The following is a 15,517-nucleotide window of genomic DNA, read 5'->3' on the forward strand; positions in this document are numbered from 1 at the left end:
GCTTATTTAACTATGGTGTCAGGGGAGTGGCCTCAAATTGGCTGACCTAGCTTCTCTCTGAGCGAGAGCAATTGATCTGGACTAAACCTCATTTCCTCAAGACCAAACCTCTAAAATGTTGGGTGCCCTAGGGCTCCTCACTCAGCCCAAAACTAATGTTTATATGTCTCCCCTGACCATTCTGGTAAAGTCTTACGGCATCACTATTGTCTCGTATGCCGACGACACCCAGTTGGTCATCTCCTATAAAGGCAACTCAGACATCTGCAAGGATTACTTCTCAAACTGCATGAAAGCACTCTTTGGTTAGCTCAAAGAAAGCCATGTACAAGGCAACCCATATAAAACAGAAATCATACTGTTAGGGTCTAATCCGGGTTGGGCCGGCACTTGGCCCAAAGATGGTCTTACCCCTCTTTGGCTCACTTTGGAGGCGAGAAACCTGGGAATCACATTCAACAATGTCCTTTCTTTTAAGACCCAGTACTACTAAGTTGCTATAAGCTATCAGGATCCTCAAAGCTCTTGGAACATTACTTCAGTTGGAAGCCTGCAAAACGGTAGTTCGAGTCACGATTCTCTCCCGACTGGACTATGCAAACGCCTTCTACCATGGTCTACCTGCATACCTAATCCTGCGACTGCAAGTGGTTCAGAACACAGCAGTGTCACCTTTTCAACTTGTGAAAAGGCTCCTCTCAGCTCACCCTTCCTTGTCACTCTGGCTGGCTCTGGGTCAGCAAAAGGATTACTTTTAGAGAACTTCCCCTAGCACACTGTGCCCTGCACAATGTTTGACCCAGTTAGTTGAACAAAAGAATCAGAGTATCAACCTAGCAGAATTATACATTCCAGCAAGGCTCACCCCATAGCAATCCCCTGCTTCAAAAAGTCCAGACGTAGTGGGGCTTCCTTCCTAGTATGCACTACCAAGATCTGGAACCACCTCCCCCTACAGCTCAGAAGCATAGCAACTGAATCTGCCTTCCGCAAAGCCCTACTTTTGTTGGCAGTGCTAGGATACTCAATTCTGAGTAGCTGTTTGTGCTATACAAATTCCGTCATTCATTCATAGTGGAATTATTAACCTCCCTCCCTACCAAGAGGTCAGACTACAGATATCCACGGTCGATAACATTGCCTTAGAAGTTCTGTAGCTCTGTGGAAGGCATCAACAGCAGTAAACGGCCAGTGACTCCAACTTCTACACTTGTGTCTTGTGCTGATGGTGGAAGAGTCTGAGGGTTCTTTTGATCTGCCATCAAAACTTTCTTCAACAAGGCACACTTCTGTCTAACCATGTTTATCCTCAGACGCTATGTGACTATTTTGTGTGCTAGGCATGTTGTGAATAGCGTCCTCGAAGATTTGGTTAAAAAAAGTACCATCTGGTGCAGAAGAAAATAATCCATGGTTCTATTGATGTGAGGTTTGTTAATACAGTTGTTAGAAACGAAAACAATATGCATTTTTTCTCAGCAGTTAACTCATGCTGTTTGAGGAGACTAACCTATTGCTATTCATTTACAAGATGTTTCCATATTCCTGCGTGTCTTGTACAAAGATCACATATTTGATTTTTAGCTGGGTCAAGGTCATTAAGGCACTTCTGTCCAAGGTAATGTACAATCTGAGGACCTGCTCATAATTAACAGAAGAGGCACCGTAGCTTTGTTGCGTGAAGATCTTGGACTTATCAAATTAAACTTTGAAGCTTCAAATCTGTAGCCATGGTGTCAAAGTGCTGCTGCTCAAATAATAAGTGAATTGGGGAAAATCAACTGCTAAAATCCTTCTTAGCATAATGGAAAAAGAATTTCATTGGAAGAGGTTCCTCTTCTCTTCTGCACAAATGTCCTAAATGACTGCAGAAATAGCATTTCAAGTATCTTAAGTAAGATTAATCTTTCTAATTTCTGGTTTAATCAGGGTAATTTGCAGAAATGCCTTTATGGCCACTGAAGATATGTCTTTGAGCTATAAGAAGACAAACTTAACATCTTTAAAACTGGAGTTTTAACTATAATGGTGGACATAGACAAAGTAGAATTAAGGGCATGCCTTTTTAGGAACATTGAACATGACAATCGTATCTGAGGTCCTGCATTAACTTGGAGTCAAGCAAGATGATCTGTCCGTATAAGGAGGAGGGTTGTTGCTGATCTGTCACAGAATGAGCATTCCATAGAAACCTGTTATATCTGGGAGTTTTGCTCGGAGATCTTCCCTACGAATAGCGAATCTGGGAAATCATTACTAACTCAGATCCTATCTGAGAACAGTTTAGATGTGATATTGACCTAGCTTTTTTGGAATATCAAGCTCTCCAGTTAAAAATACATTTTACAAGCATTTCTTCAAGATGGCCAGGTCTCTAATTTGAGTAGGCTTCAGCGAAGTATCTCCACCATAGAAATCTAGCTTTTATCATTTAATGAAGCCTCTACCCATGGGTACTAAGCTTTCTGGTTCTAAGTAACACCCTCTCTGGGCATACAACAACATTTGGAGCTCTGTTATTTGGAATACTGTAGACCAGAATCACAACGAGATCTTTATCTAGATTTTATTAAAATGCTGTAAATTTTCACCCAAACTTAACCGGATTTCTGAAGCAGAATAATTTGTAGGGACATCACAATTCATCAAGCTGTTTGTATTTATGCAATATTCATCCAAGCATCACCAAGCTGTAAATTTGCCTGATTTGAATCGGGCCATGCCGTGTCTTACCTTCAATATCAAGCTGGATTTCTGTGAGACTATTGAACAACACTACCAGGAGCACAGCTGTGCACATTGGGGTTACTTTGGAAGGTCACTCGACGTATGCATCTGTCTATATTCAATTAACACGCCAAACTCTTTAGTTTGGAATTTCACCACAAACCATGGTAGACAGCATCCTGAGATGTTTAAGTTGCCTAGATTGAAAAATACTCAGGCTGGCATCAGCTCATGCATACAGTCTGCTTTTGTTATTCTGTATTGCGACACAACCAACATCCGTTGTTTTGGAATGGAGCACCACCATGCACAGTATCAATCTTCCTCCTGGAAATAAGATTTAAGTTGTTGTTACTGCTGTTGCTTTTGCATGTGGTAAATGTGTATCAGGAATTTAATTGTGTACTATAAGCTTTTTTTCCACCATCCCGCACCACCTTTTGATTGCCCTGTGAGGTGTTTGAGATAGATCACCACCCGACGCTGTTCTGTGTTTAGGCACGGTTAAGAGAGAACTGTTATATAGGATACTACTGATCCTAGATGAGGTGTCATAAGAATGAACTTTCGGGAAAAAAGTCACCAGTCAAACAGAAAATAAGTGAACTCTTGCAGTCAGCTGTTAATGGATTGCATTTGAGGGTAGGTAACGACCGAAGACCATCAAAGTGGAAGGAACACACCTAACCATGTGAAGATTCAAAAGCTAAAGCTGACACCATCTCATATGCTAGTTATCTTTAGTAGCTTGCTCATAAATGTATGATCTGAATGGTCTACTTTCACTAGTGACATTGGTGGCTTAAAATGATCCCATAGATGTACAAGCTACATGCATAATATGGTTAAGAAAATGTAAATTACGCCATAGAAACATCTTATAAATTATCATCCATATCTTTCAGCCTTCAAATATCCAATTCACTCTTGTATCCTGTCCTTGGACATGCCTCCCATCATTGTTCCAAAGCTTCCAAATGACTGAATGGCCTTAAAATATTTTCCATTGTTTGTATAATTGTTTAATGGTACCCGCTTAAAAATTCTCTCCCAAGATTTTATTTTATTGCGGCAGATCACCTTTAATCCACTGAGTGTATAATAAACACAATCTATCTATAGTATTTGATAATTACCACTCTAAGATTCATGATTTAGAAGTACACGTTCTAGATCACAGCAGGATTTGCCCAATGGCCAGGACATGACCCTCCCATACCCTCTGTGTGTGTTGTTTCCAGTCTGCACTATTTCCTCTGTCATTGTCTGAAGCTCTTCTTTGTACATTGTTTGCATGAACCAAGACTGTTCTTACAGGTTTGACACAGGCCATTGTAATAATATTAATGACCCCTCCCCCCACCTGTCACCTTCTTGTCTCGGTTAAGAGCAATCAGACCTTCCTTTGTAAGTGGATTTCATACTCTTTTTATTGATGTGTGTGGGAGACTTGGGAGAAGATGCCGCCTTTCCCCCTTTTTGGAATAATGTGCATAGATAGTGAAGGGATTGGGTTAGTACAATGAACGGCTTTCTAGTTTAATTAGATGATCCAAATATGTGAAGTGACAGCACTGGTATGCCTCATTTCACTTTGTATGGCCTTAAACCCTCTACTCCTGTCACTGAACAATAAATGCAGTTCTTTAGTTGAGTCTTTGATTCTGTGGACGTTAGTGCATACCTGTCAGAGGAGAGTAGCCATGGGATTGATATCTCTTGGATCTGTGCTCCTAATTTAAGTCTTCTACTCTCTTCTTTTTGGATTGTGCAGTTGAATATGGTTTAGGACCTTTAGTCTGGGCCTTGCTCAATTTCAGTAACTCAGCAGATCGATGAAGGATCTATGGTGCTTCCATTTTTGGAACACCAATTCACAATGGGGCCCTGGTTGTAAGTCATCTGAGGTCATCCTTTTGTGTGTCCAATGTCTAATAGCGCCCCATTTGTCCACTACTCCATGACCTCATTTGCATGTGCCCACTTAAAGCCACAGCATTTGCCTATTTTAGAGCATGGAATAATTCTCCACCTTTCTTGTAGTGAGGTCCCCATAGTAAGTTTTGGGGCATTTTTGCTGATTTATCTGTAGTTAAACAGATTAACATTAACAGTGAAATTCAGACTTTGGTTTAATCGCTGTCAGAGTCATAAAAATAGGACTTTGGGCTTCTGAATTGCTTAATTACACCACCAAATGCCAATCTGTAAACTGTAGCAATGAGAACATGGTGGTAACGTCCTCGTGTGGCTTTGGCAGGGTGTCTTCACATGTACAACAATGTGACTTTTCACAATAGTGTTGGTGTTCTAGTTGGGTTATGGTTTTTCAAGTTATTTGGTCAGCAAAAGTACATTGATGTTACACTGTTAGATAGCAAGGGTTCCAGGGTGTGCTCGCTATGGGTAGCTTATGGTAGGTTTCTCTTCGGAGAGATACTGTTTTTTCCCAGCACTAAAATAGGAGGTTATTCCTATTATGGGGAAAAACTGTTAACAGACTGTTCCAATGACCGCATCTTCAATACAAAAGTCAGTACAGACATACATTAATAAAATTGCATACTTTTGTTGATGGAAATTTAAAGAATGAACGTGACTTGATGTTTCTTGTCTTATAGGTGCTGCTGTTTCTTTAAGAGGAAAAGGAAGAAGAATGCCCAGCGACACAAGTAGTCTGTGCCTCCTTAGACCTCCAGGGACTTTTGCAGTTCCCAGCTGCACCTTCGGACTCCTGCCATTTCTGACTTGAAGGGAGGAGGAAGGGGAATAGGTGGAATTCTAAACCAAAAAAACTAGTTTTAGAGTAAGGGGCAGACCATTGTGTTCAGTCCCCTGCCCCATAGAACCACCTCCCCATCCTTGTGTCTGGATCTGGTGATGATAGTTTGCCAGCTGACCTTTCTGGTGCATGATGGGCAGCTGTGGCCGATGTACCAGGTCTCTCCAGTCTCTTATCAGAGGTTTACGTTTGGAGGGGGTTTGGTTGAAATGTGTGGATGGAGAGTGAGGGCACTGGGCAGAAGGAACATCAATCGTTTCCTTTGCCACATTTCTTCTCCACCTAATTAGTTTTCTGTGCACTCTACTTTTCACACCCCACACGACAAAGAGAAAGGAGTTAAATGATTGCTCTGATCAGGCCTGGACAATCTACAAATCCTGGAAAGGCGTGAAAGATGGGACAGTGAAATCAACAAAGAGAGACTGGGAAACTTTGGAAGGGAAAAAGGAACGTTTGGACACAGACCGCCATTTACAAAAACCTACGTGTTGAATTTATTATGTAAAGTGTCTACACTGCTCAAAGACCCTGAAATGTTTGTCTACTCCATGCATACCTGCTCCTTAACTCCCACTGTGAGTCTGCATTTATGGTTGCCTTTGCTTTTTGCTTTACGAGAACAGATTTAGTTCAGTCTGTGTTTGATACGCTCACAACTACATTACAAGATGGGTGTGTCCTTGTCTGATGACATCATGACCTGAAGGGGCATGCATCAGTCTGTGTCTGAGAGACATGAAGTTGATGCCAGTGGCGGCTGCCATAATATTGAATTAGGGGGCAGGACAGGGGAATAATAATGAAATAAAAAACTTACCGGAGTATCAAGGGCAGCCTTGGTCCTCTTCTCCGGCTCTCTGAGTCTCAGCACGCACTGGGGCACAGACCTCCCACCCAATCCCAGTGCTGCTCTCATGCTATAAGAGCAGCGCTCGGATTGGTCTGAGCGGCGTGGTTTGCAGCTCAGACTGAGCCTAGACGCCTGTGACGTTTCTCCAACCAGGTGTCTTTGGCTGTCTCAGATTTCTTGGAACGCTCAAGTTGTCAGTTCCTTGCATTGAGTATAGCAGTGTAGAGTCTCATTCATCTTTTTATTTTTTTATTTAAACAGTTGCACTTGCATAACACACAAAGCTGTGAGAATGTCTAATCTACTGCACCAATCCGTTTCCATTTTTGTCTCCCTTTCTTTTAAAAAGCTCTTTTCTGATCAGGGGCATGTAGGACAGCAGCAGTGTTTCTTTACTCTAGGGCTTGCTTCAACTTGTAGATGAAAAGGCCATATTTAATCTTCTATTTTTGTACTTCTAGGGCCATCAACTATATTGGAGAAATGGGTTGCCGGCTGTCTTTTTTTTTTTTTTTTTTTGCCACTAATTGGCTGTCCACAATTGAAAACTGGTGGACAAGTCTGTCCAAGGTCTAGGCTGACCGACATATCACTGGATTTCTACTCCTTGAATATCTGGACTAATTTAAAGCCCAGATAACGTAGTTGCACTTTGTTTTTTTCGGTTTAACGTGGCAAGTATGTTATACCTGTTTTTTAGGCAATTTGATTGACATCACCTGTGTAATATTTTGATTGGCTGTGCGAAGCTTCACAGCCAATCACCTGCAGATAGTATTTTTTTTTTTTTATAGGGTTTCGAACTACTGTGATTGTTTGGGCAGAACAGGGTGAACATATTTCACTTTGTTTCTGGAAAATCTTGTCATTTCTTTGACCTAGAATTCTGTGATGCAGTGGATATCTGTAGGAAAGTGTTTGTATAGGAGGATTGTTATACCTTGTACTCCGTGCTGAAGCTAATGTTTAAAACCCCACTGAAGGACTCCAGAAAGAAATTGCAGGGTAGGCCAAAGGTGGACCCACATTCATCATAATTAGTAATCTAGCATTCAAAAGTTAATCTTTTTCCGGTTCTGAATGTTCCCTATGCTTTGACTCTCAGGGTTAGTGTAGCGATTGCTCAGCGAATGTGTGTGCTGTAAAATTGTATAGCGTGGGTATTCCTTATTTAATTCACTAACATTTTAATCACACTTGAGCGCTCTACAGTATTGCAGATTGTCATTCATCGGAAGGATTAGAAGTCTTGATGCAGTTGGTCAGAGAAACGTATTCAGTTAATGTGTGTTTCTAACCTAATCCAAAACAAAGGTTTCCCTGTGCTAAAGCTTGCAGAAACAGTCAATGTAACACACTGAAGCAAAGTTAAAGTTTCATCAGTCGTGCTGCTCAGTGAAGGAAGCACTCGGACTAAAAATGCTAATTATATTTTCAGGGATTTTAAAGACCTGAGGTGGGAGAGCTGATCTGGAGTGCAGTATCCAGAAAAGATTATTCTTTAGCTACAGACCACTGTGCTTGTTTCCTGTATTGGAAGTTGACATCTGAGATTCAAATCCTACAGGAGTCAGGATGATATGAATTATAGTGCTAAAGCGGTTTGGCATCCTTAATGCGTTTGTTAAAGGCCACATGCCACACACTTTCTAGCCTTGTATTTAATCTTGAAAACTCCTATCTATTTTCAGTGCTGGGGATCATTCTATCATGCGTGAGACTTAAATCACGTTCCTCTTCATCCTGCTGTCTAGTTGCAAAGGAGTATTGGAGCATGCTTTTGCACTCTGTAATAGCTCAGTATGATAGGTGTCCCAAGGAAGTGCCTGTGGGTTTATTCCCAGGGCCTATCTATTGGGTGGACCATATCCAGACTGAAAACAAAGCTGCTTTCAAAGGCTGACCTTCAAACGCATCTTTCATGGCAATTGATGTTTTCCTTCCTCTGTTCCCAGTTTAGAAAGCTTTTGCACGAATCTCAAGAAACATTTAATTCTTGCTCAGCAGAGGGGCTGAAATATTTTCCTCCACTACTGAATTAACACTCCTTTTTCATTGCTGGTCTCCTTGACCATAGCTATTCTGGTTTATTGTCAGGAACCATGAAAAAAGGATCTTTGCAATACCTTGTCCCATAGTTGGACATCAAAGCCTCTGTTGCAAATAAGCAAGATTCTTGAGCTACACTGAAGCCTGACACGGTTTATCCAAGACCTATCAGAAGCCACAATGTGTTTTTGGAGAGAAAGATGCAGTGATCATCCCTCACCTCCCAGACCCATGAATAAGCTCGCCAACCAAACCGTGTTCCTAATCCATCCATTTGAGGCTATTGGTTGAATGGTTAGGGATGTGGCACAAATATTTACAAGTGACTTCCCATTGACCAAGTGAGGAAGGAAATCTTTTTGCTTGCTAGATTATACGGTCTGTATTGAATGTCTCGGAGCATCTACACAAACCTCCTTAAATTCTACCATAAGAGTTCTTTGGTGAGCTGGCAAAAAAAAGAACATGCTTAGCCTGCTTTCAAAGGACATGCCACCTTGTTCCTAAGACGTATGCTAATTTTCAAGGTCTTCCCCTTTTCCAAAAACATTAGCCTTTCTTACTTCCAAAAGCAATGTCTTCCACATCTCGATTGATGTCTGCATTTCCCAGTCTCTGTTTAAAAGCTTAACATATGCATTTTCTTCCCTGGTCACTATCTGATGAACTCTCTCATAACCTGGTATATAGGACCATATTGTAGTTGAATTTTGCAGCCTTAGAAATGCACAATGTTTCTATTATAGATGTACTTTAGAGCTTGATGTTAGAACTCCAATTTCCTGCTTGTAGCCGATGATGTATGCCCGTAGTGGATGGTCCCTTCTCTCTGTCTACCTGTTTGACATGCGAGTGCCATTCAAGGAGGCCTATTTTTTTTGTTGTGCAGTAGTTGTGGTCATGCTGCCTCGTCTCTTCACATCCTTTCCTGTACTAAAATATACCTCAATCTTATTTTGAAAACATCTTATGATTAGGGTTAGCGCAACCAAACATAAGTCCATGACACAAGCAGTTGCTCTATTCACTCCCTGTCTGGATTGCAACCAATTTTTGGATTGCATTTTCATCACGACCAGCCATGTCTGGTGTATTTTTCCTCTGTCTTGTCCTTTTTCTTCCCGCTGCCTCTGACACATTGTTTTAAACCAAGATGTCCATCTTGCTTCATAGCATGACAAAACAGGATTCCAAACAGTGCATTAAATAAACTATTTTGATTTGATTTAGAGTAATTAAAAATTATTTTTGACTTAAAGTACAGGAAACCATCCTTTGGAGGGGCTTGCTAGAAGGCATGGAAAACACCAAGCTTTAAAGAGCAGTTCGAACTTTGTGCCGGTTTGTCTTGAGAGCCAACTACTCAAATAAAATATCACTTGTTCTACTTTAGGAACTTGACCGTGATATCTTCTGACATCTAAATAATAGCAGTTTTGGTTAGAGAGGGCCTCCAAAATTCTCATCACGCTGTAAACTGGTCTTCAGTTTAAGAGCAGCATTTGTTCATTTTCCCCAGTAATAGTAGAAACCTGCTATTGTATCATATGGTGAAAGATGTCCAGTGTACTCTTTGGTTCATAGTGCTGTGATTGTTTCCAGAGCCCCACAAAAGTGCCTGAAAGAAAAAACCGAACAAACTGCAATCTATGTACTTTGCCTTCACATCCCATGTCCTCTTCTCCACACTCAGAGTGGGGATTGACTTGTATGCAGTTGATTGTCGAGGTATGAGTGTGTATATATTTTTTCTTGTTGTTGACCTGAATGTTTAAGTGAATGAATGTGGTCGGTTACAAACTTTCAGGAATCTTATCTGTATATAGAATTTGTTTTCAAGTGGGTCTTAATTAAACAAGACCCTTCAGGTAATTTCTGGGGTATTAAGCTATGGTCTCATTTTGTAACGGTTCTTCAGTGTATGGGGGGAGGGGGTTGCAGTCTCTCCTAAGCATGCTGGTAATGCTGGTTCCTACCAAGGCCTCTTGCACTAGTCAAATAGCCATATGTTGAACTCTGAAATAAGGGCAAATTCTAACTGTAAAATAATTAAGAAAAAAATGTTCTGTAAATTATATGTCGTTCTTGTGGAGATAGCTGTTCACTTCCTGTTCTCGTGTGCAACCCAGAGCAGCCAGTATAGTGAGATACATGGGCACGCTTATGGGTCAGCAGGCTCTTGCACTGTACAAGTAGCAAGGCTTCTTAATGAACATTGTTTGGCTGTAAAGATGGCTTCCTCATTGCTGCTTTCTGCGTCGTTGATGAATGTGGCAATATTTGTAAGAACTTTAAGAGTGGGTGAGTGAATTCATATTTTCTGTACAGACTTGAAATCTGGGTGTAAACCAATAGAATTGATTCTATGAAATTCTTTTGAGGTCATGAGGTCAGTGTACAGAAGGCGTGTGATTGTGTGTGTGTGTGTGTGTGTGTGTGTGTGTGTGTGTGTGTACATAACTGTTTCTATGTATGGAATATCTCCCACCACTGTGAACGCACTGCATTCAGAATACATGGGCCTCTGTGTTTAAGGTAGAATGCAAATCAGGCCACTCAATTCATGAGCACAGGATCTCTTCTTAATTTACATGTTAGAGCTGTGCAGGATTTTAGTAACGCTCAAATGAGTACTGAATGAGTCATTCTTACTTACCTGTGAGTCACCTTGGGATGCTATCAGCCAACATAATCTTCACTTACTCAAGAATCTTTCATCTAGCAGTTTATATCCAAACATTGAAGAAGAAAATGTGAGCAACATTGAAGAAGAAAATGTGAGCAAATCTATTGATTTGTCAGTGAATGCAACACTTTAACAGTACTGTCGCCTGCCTGTGAAAGTATTTGCTTCAGACTGTGACTCTCCAGGCCGCAGTGTGAAATGTACTTAATCCAGGCAGAAGGAGCTAGTTGATACAGTGCAGACCATACATAAAACATATTAGTGTAAAATATCAGCTGCCGTTTCAGGTATGCAGTAATTTCCTGCCCAAAAAGTTGGAGTCCATCACGAGACATGTGCTCTTTCCTCACCACCAAAACCACAGCGATAATGGGTAAAATAAGATGTGATCTATGTAGTAATTAAGCAAACCACGTTCCTCTAGGTTTCAAATTGGTGGATGTGCTTTCTTCAGTTTCAACCTCCTGCAGATGGAAGCTTTCTTTATTAATTGCTTTGTCGTGGGTGCAATTGTCAGTCGAAAGATTAAGTCGATAAAGCAGCAGTTGAGTGTAATTGTTCATGGTTAGGATTCATAGAGATGCATGGTTCACCAAGCATGCTGCAGAAATGTCTGTTTTTGGTAGTGGTGCTCATTAAATAGGGTTGCATCACAGATCCACTGCAGTTCTTACAAATTGAAGCATTTGGCTAAATGAGCCTTGACCGGATTTCTATAATAAACTCTGTATAGTACACTTTATGGATGAGCATGCTTATATGCTTGATGTGTATCTATGGCATCTCAAGCAGTGGACACCAGACGGCATCACATGTGTGCTTGATGACCACATTAAAGGGACTTTCTGGAAAGAGCTGTTCAGTTTACTTTTACTTGTTTTGAATGTAGAAATTTTTCTCTAGTTCAGTTATCCCTATTTCCTATGAGTTTCATATGACATCCAAATATTGATTGGCATGCGGAGGTCATGGTGGGATATATTTTATATATAGATCAAGCTTTCATTACATTGGTGTTCATTGCAAAAATAGATGTAGTGCTGCAAGCTTTGGTGCCCTTTCCATAAGAGGTGTGGATTCTTAACAGGAGCACTAGCCAAGAATGTATTTTTTTACCCTAGTGTACCCCCTCCCATTTTAGCACTCCCCCATACCTCCCCTCAGAAAAAGTTTGAACAATTTTTCGCCAGCCTTAGCGTGCATTTGATGACCTGCTGGTGTGTCTCCTTTTGCTGGATTCATGCCAGAATCTTTGTGAATGGAGTATCGTATGTTAGGTAATGTGGCCATCCATTTGAACCATAGAACTTCATAATTTGTTGGAAAGCTTTTTAGTCACTTTATCTTCTTTAAACCCAAAATGCAGGATGGTCTGGGAGGTTGGAGGCGTGGCTTCAAACCAGAAAAGTAAACATATGGAAAGCACTCCCATGAATATTTTGGTATTTCTTACTACCTTTTGCTTTTTCTGTTGAGTGCCTCCACTGTTGACATTGTAGTAGAGTTTCTTTGGTAGTATGTGCTCTGCTGGGAATGAAAAAAATGAACAATACGTTTTATTTAAGTATTTAAGGTCACAAGCCCTGGACGGTTGTTCTAGGGAAGAAACTTAATACCCAGTCTCTAAAAGCTGTTTAAGCTGTTGATTGTTGAAGGGGGTTTCCTTTGAGATCCCCACTCCTCAGTTTATTGCTGCAAGTGAGATTTCACATAAATTCCTGCCTCAAGTGCTTTTTATTGAACCCCAGCATGAGACGCAAATTGAAATGTGGCTTTGACAAAAGTGCACAGTAGGAGACATCCCTTAGTGACTATGAACATATTACAGTCCACTCTTGAAAGCGGAGTTTAGACCATTGCCATCTCAAATAAATGTTTTGTTAAATGTTTCCTTGGCACATTCATTTTCACTGGCTAGCCACCAAATTTCACACACAATGGAAATTCACAACATAAAATCTACTGTTGAAAGTGTTTATTGGCTCCCAGCCACTGTCACCAGAGCTAGGGAAACAAACCGCTTTGTGATCTGCTTTCAGCCAAAAGAAAAATGCATGCAAGGTGTTTTTCATTTTCTTGTCTAGATTATCCGCTGAGGTGTGATGTTGGCATATAGCTGATTTTACCGGACAGTGATCTCTTCTTCCATGTGCTTCTAGTGTTGAGAGCTTGGTAGTTATTAAGGAATTGTGCTTGCTTTATCTGCTATACAATTGAACAATGCTAGAAATTAGTGTGAGAAATAATGTCAATGAGGTCCACTGTTTGGCCTTAAAAATAGCAGGATGTTCTTGGGGCAAAATTAGATCTTGGCAATCTTTGTTGGATGCTATTTGTGGAACAACACTGTTAATTCATACAATACTCTGCAACATCACAGTTTTTCATAAAAATGTATATCCCCCTCAAAATGTGGACCCACAGGGTCTACGAACTACATCAGGAATTGTCAAATTTGAATCTTAGCAAAGTCAGAGGACTGGACATTGGATTATGGGAAGAGTCTTGTTTCTGCATGTAGGAGTTCTGCTCTTGTGCAGTGAAACTGGCCATGGTGCTCTACGAATATTGCTGCCTCCTCATCTTTGGCTGAATATTAAAATTGTGTCCTTCAAGGCCATATTTTTCTATTTTGTTTTTTTAAATCCCTGTTTCTAATGCCCGGTCTGGAGAGTTGTACAAATTTGTTTCCAAAAAGTGCGATTTGGCTCCGAACAGCTTCCAGTAGTATTTTAAGTCTGAACCATCACCCCAATCCCACCTTCACTGCACTCTGCCCAGACAAAACTGACCAAAAATTTGGAATGTAATTTGGAATGTAGGCTGTTTGAATACCCAAACTGTTGTTGCTTGCTTTGTGCTTGATGAAATCTGAAGTACACGTAGCAAAGCAAGTGAAATGAGGACTAACTACAATTGAACGTCAAATCAGGATGTCGGTTTTTTTTATTTTATTTTTTTACATTTTTTATTTTATTTTACTGTAACCCTGTCCCTGTTGGTTTTTTTTTCCCTACTGTTCTTATCCAAACATATTTTGGCATTTTTTTGTTACACATGGCAAAGAAACTGCTATTTGAATGCATTCTGGGCCAGTTTATACTGGAGAGGGTTACATTTCCATGCCTTGCAGGTAGGCTTACTAAGCTGTCTAGGATTTCTGGTTCATGGTCTGGGTTTATTGTCCCTACTCACACTGTGCATGCGCTTTCTGTATTACCCTGCCATAGTGTAGCTAGCCATCTGCATACTGTGAAGCAACAAAAAAATAGGTCTCAAAAGTGACACCAACGACCAGAGAAAGCAAATCCTTTTTCTTTATCGCTTATGTACCAGTTTGCTTTGGGGCATGTAGGGACTTTTTCATATAGAAAAACTGGTTTTAAACATTTATCTCAGATCATTAGAGAATGATGAATAGTGTATGATTTCAGAAAATTTACCCAATATAATTTATTGTCCATTCCTTTTCTTCACTGTATTCTTCAGGTCCTTGTGAAAAGGGGTAAAAAATGTGAAGTTTTTTTTTAAAATTCAAAGTGCATAAAATATATTGTTTTTTTTATCATTGAAATTGTGCAAAACATGAAATGCTTACTTCATTTTATTTGGCAAACTCGCTGTTTTATTCCCAGTCTCTCCTAGATGCTGGTTGGTGGTCTTAAAGTTCAGTTGTGATTATGAGGTCTGTATTATTTATTAACATAAAATGAATGTCCATTAAGTGTGTATTTGGTTCATTCAGAAATCCAAGGGCTTGTACATCATTGGGAAGAGACTCCTCAAAGGGCCCAGGGCCCGCTGCAGACAATAGCGTATGTTACTGCTGTTGGTCTTTATGCCTGGATACCACGCTTCCTGTGTTGCATCCAGGCGTACTTTCAAATGTGACATTGATTTGATGGCTTCCTCTCTTTATGGGGGAGTTTCCGTTTTCACCCTTCTTTTGTATATAAAATAAAGTCTTACCTTTATCACTTGGTCTCCTTATTAATTGGGTATGTTGGGAAAAGTGTTCAGCTGTCTGGTGTCTCGGAATGTCCTTTGACAGAAAATCAACTCCTACAGAAAACTGAGAATTGCAAGTAAATTCCGTTAATTTGACACAAGTGCAGGGGGCGTTTTTTTTGCTGGCCCTAATGCTACTGGTTAGTGTCCACAATACTTTATAGCCTCAATTTTTGCCTTTGGAATAGCGCTATACAAATTCTTGGTGAAGCTCAGACTTTATTCCCTGTCCCAGAGTTGCTGGAGCTGCTTGGAGGTTCGTCACAGTCCAAGTCGTCTGGTAAGTCCAAAAAGAAACACAAAATATGTAAGCAGGATTCCCCTTCCTCGCACCACTCTTTTGCCTGAGCTGGTGCAGGGGTGGAGCCAAACTTCTCGATCTCTCTCCTGAAGTCAGACGCCTGGTTCCGGC

At 40.6% G+C, this 15,517-nt stretch overlaps 1 protein-coding gene across 3 annotated transcripts in view; it reads left to right on the forward strand.

The window, feature by feature from the left end:
* The window catches only part of CSNK1G1 (casein kinase 1 gamma 1), a 584,461-nt gene extending 569,387 nt beyond the window's left edge, over positions 1–15,074 (forward strand). For all 3 annotated transcript variants that reach the window (XM_085643991.1, XM_085643989.1, XM_085643990.1), the window contains one exon: positions 5,349–15,074. In XM_085643991.1, coding sequence (XP_085500117.1) covers positions 5,349–5,403 — 55 coding nt within the window. In that variant the 3' untranslated portion in view covers positions 5,404–15,074. The remainder of the gene's footprint in view (positions 1–5,348) is intronic.
* Positions 15,075–15,517: the final 443 nt, after the last annotated feature.

Source organism: Triturus cristatus, chromosome 3_1 (assembly GCF_964204655.1).
Source record: "Triturus cristatus chromosome 3_1, aTriCri1.1, whole genome shotgun sequence".
In the NCBI taxonomy this organism is placed as follows: Eukaryota; Metazoa; Chordata; class Amphibia; order Caudata; family Salamandridae; genus Triturus; species Triturus cristatus.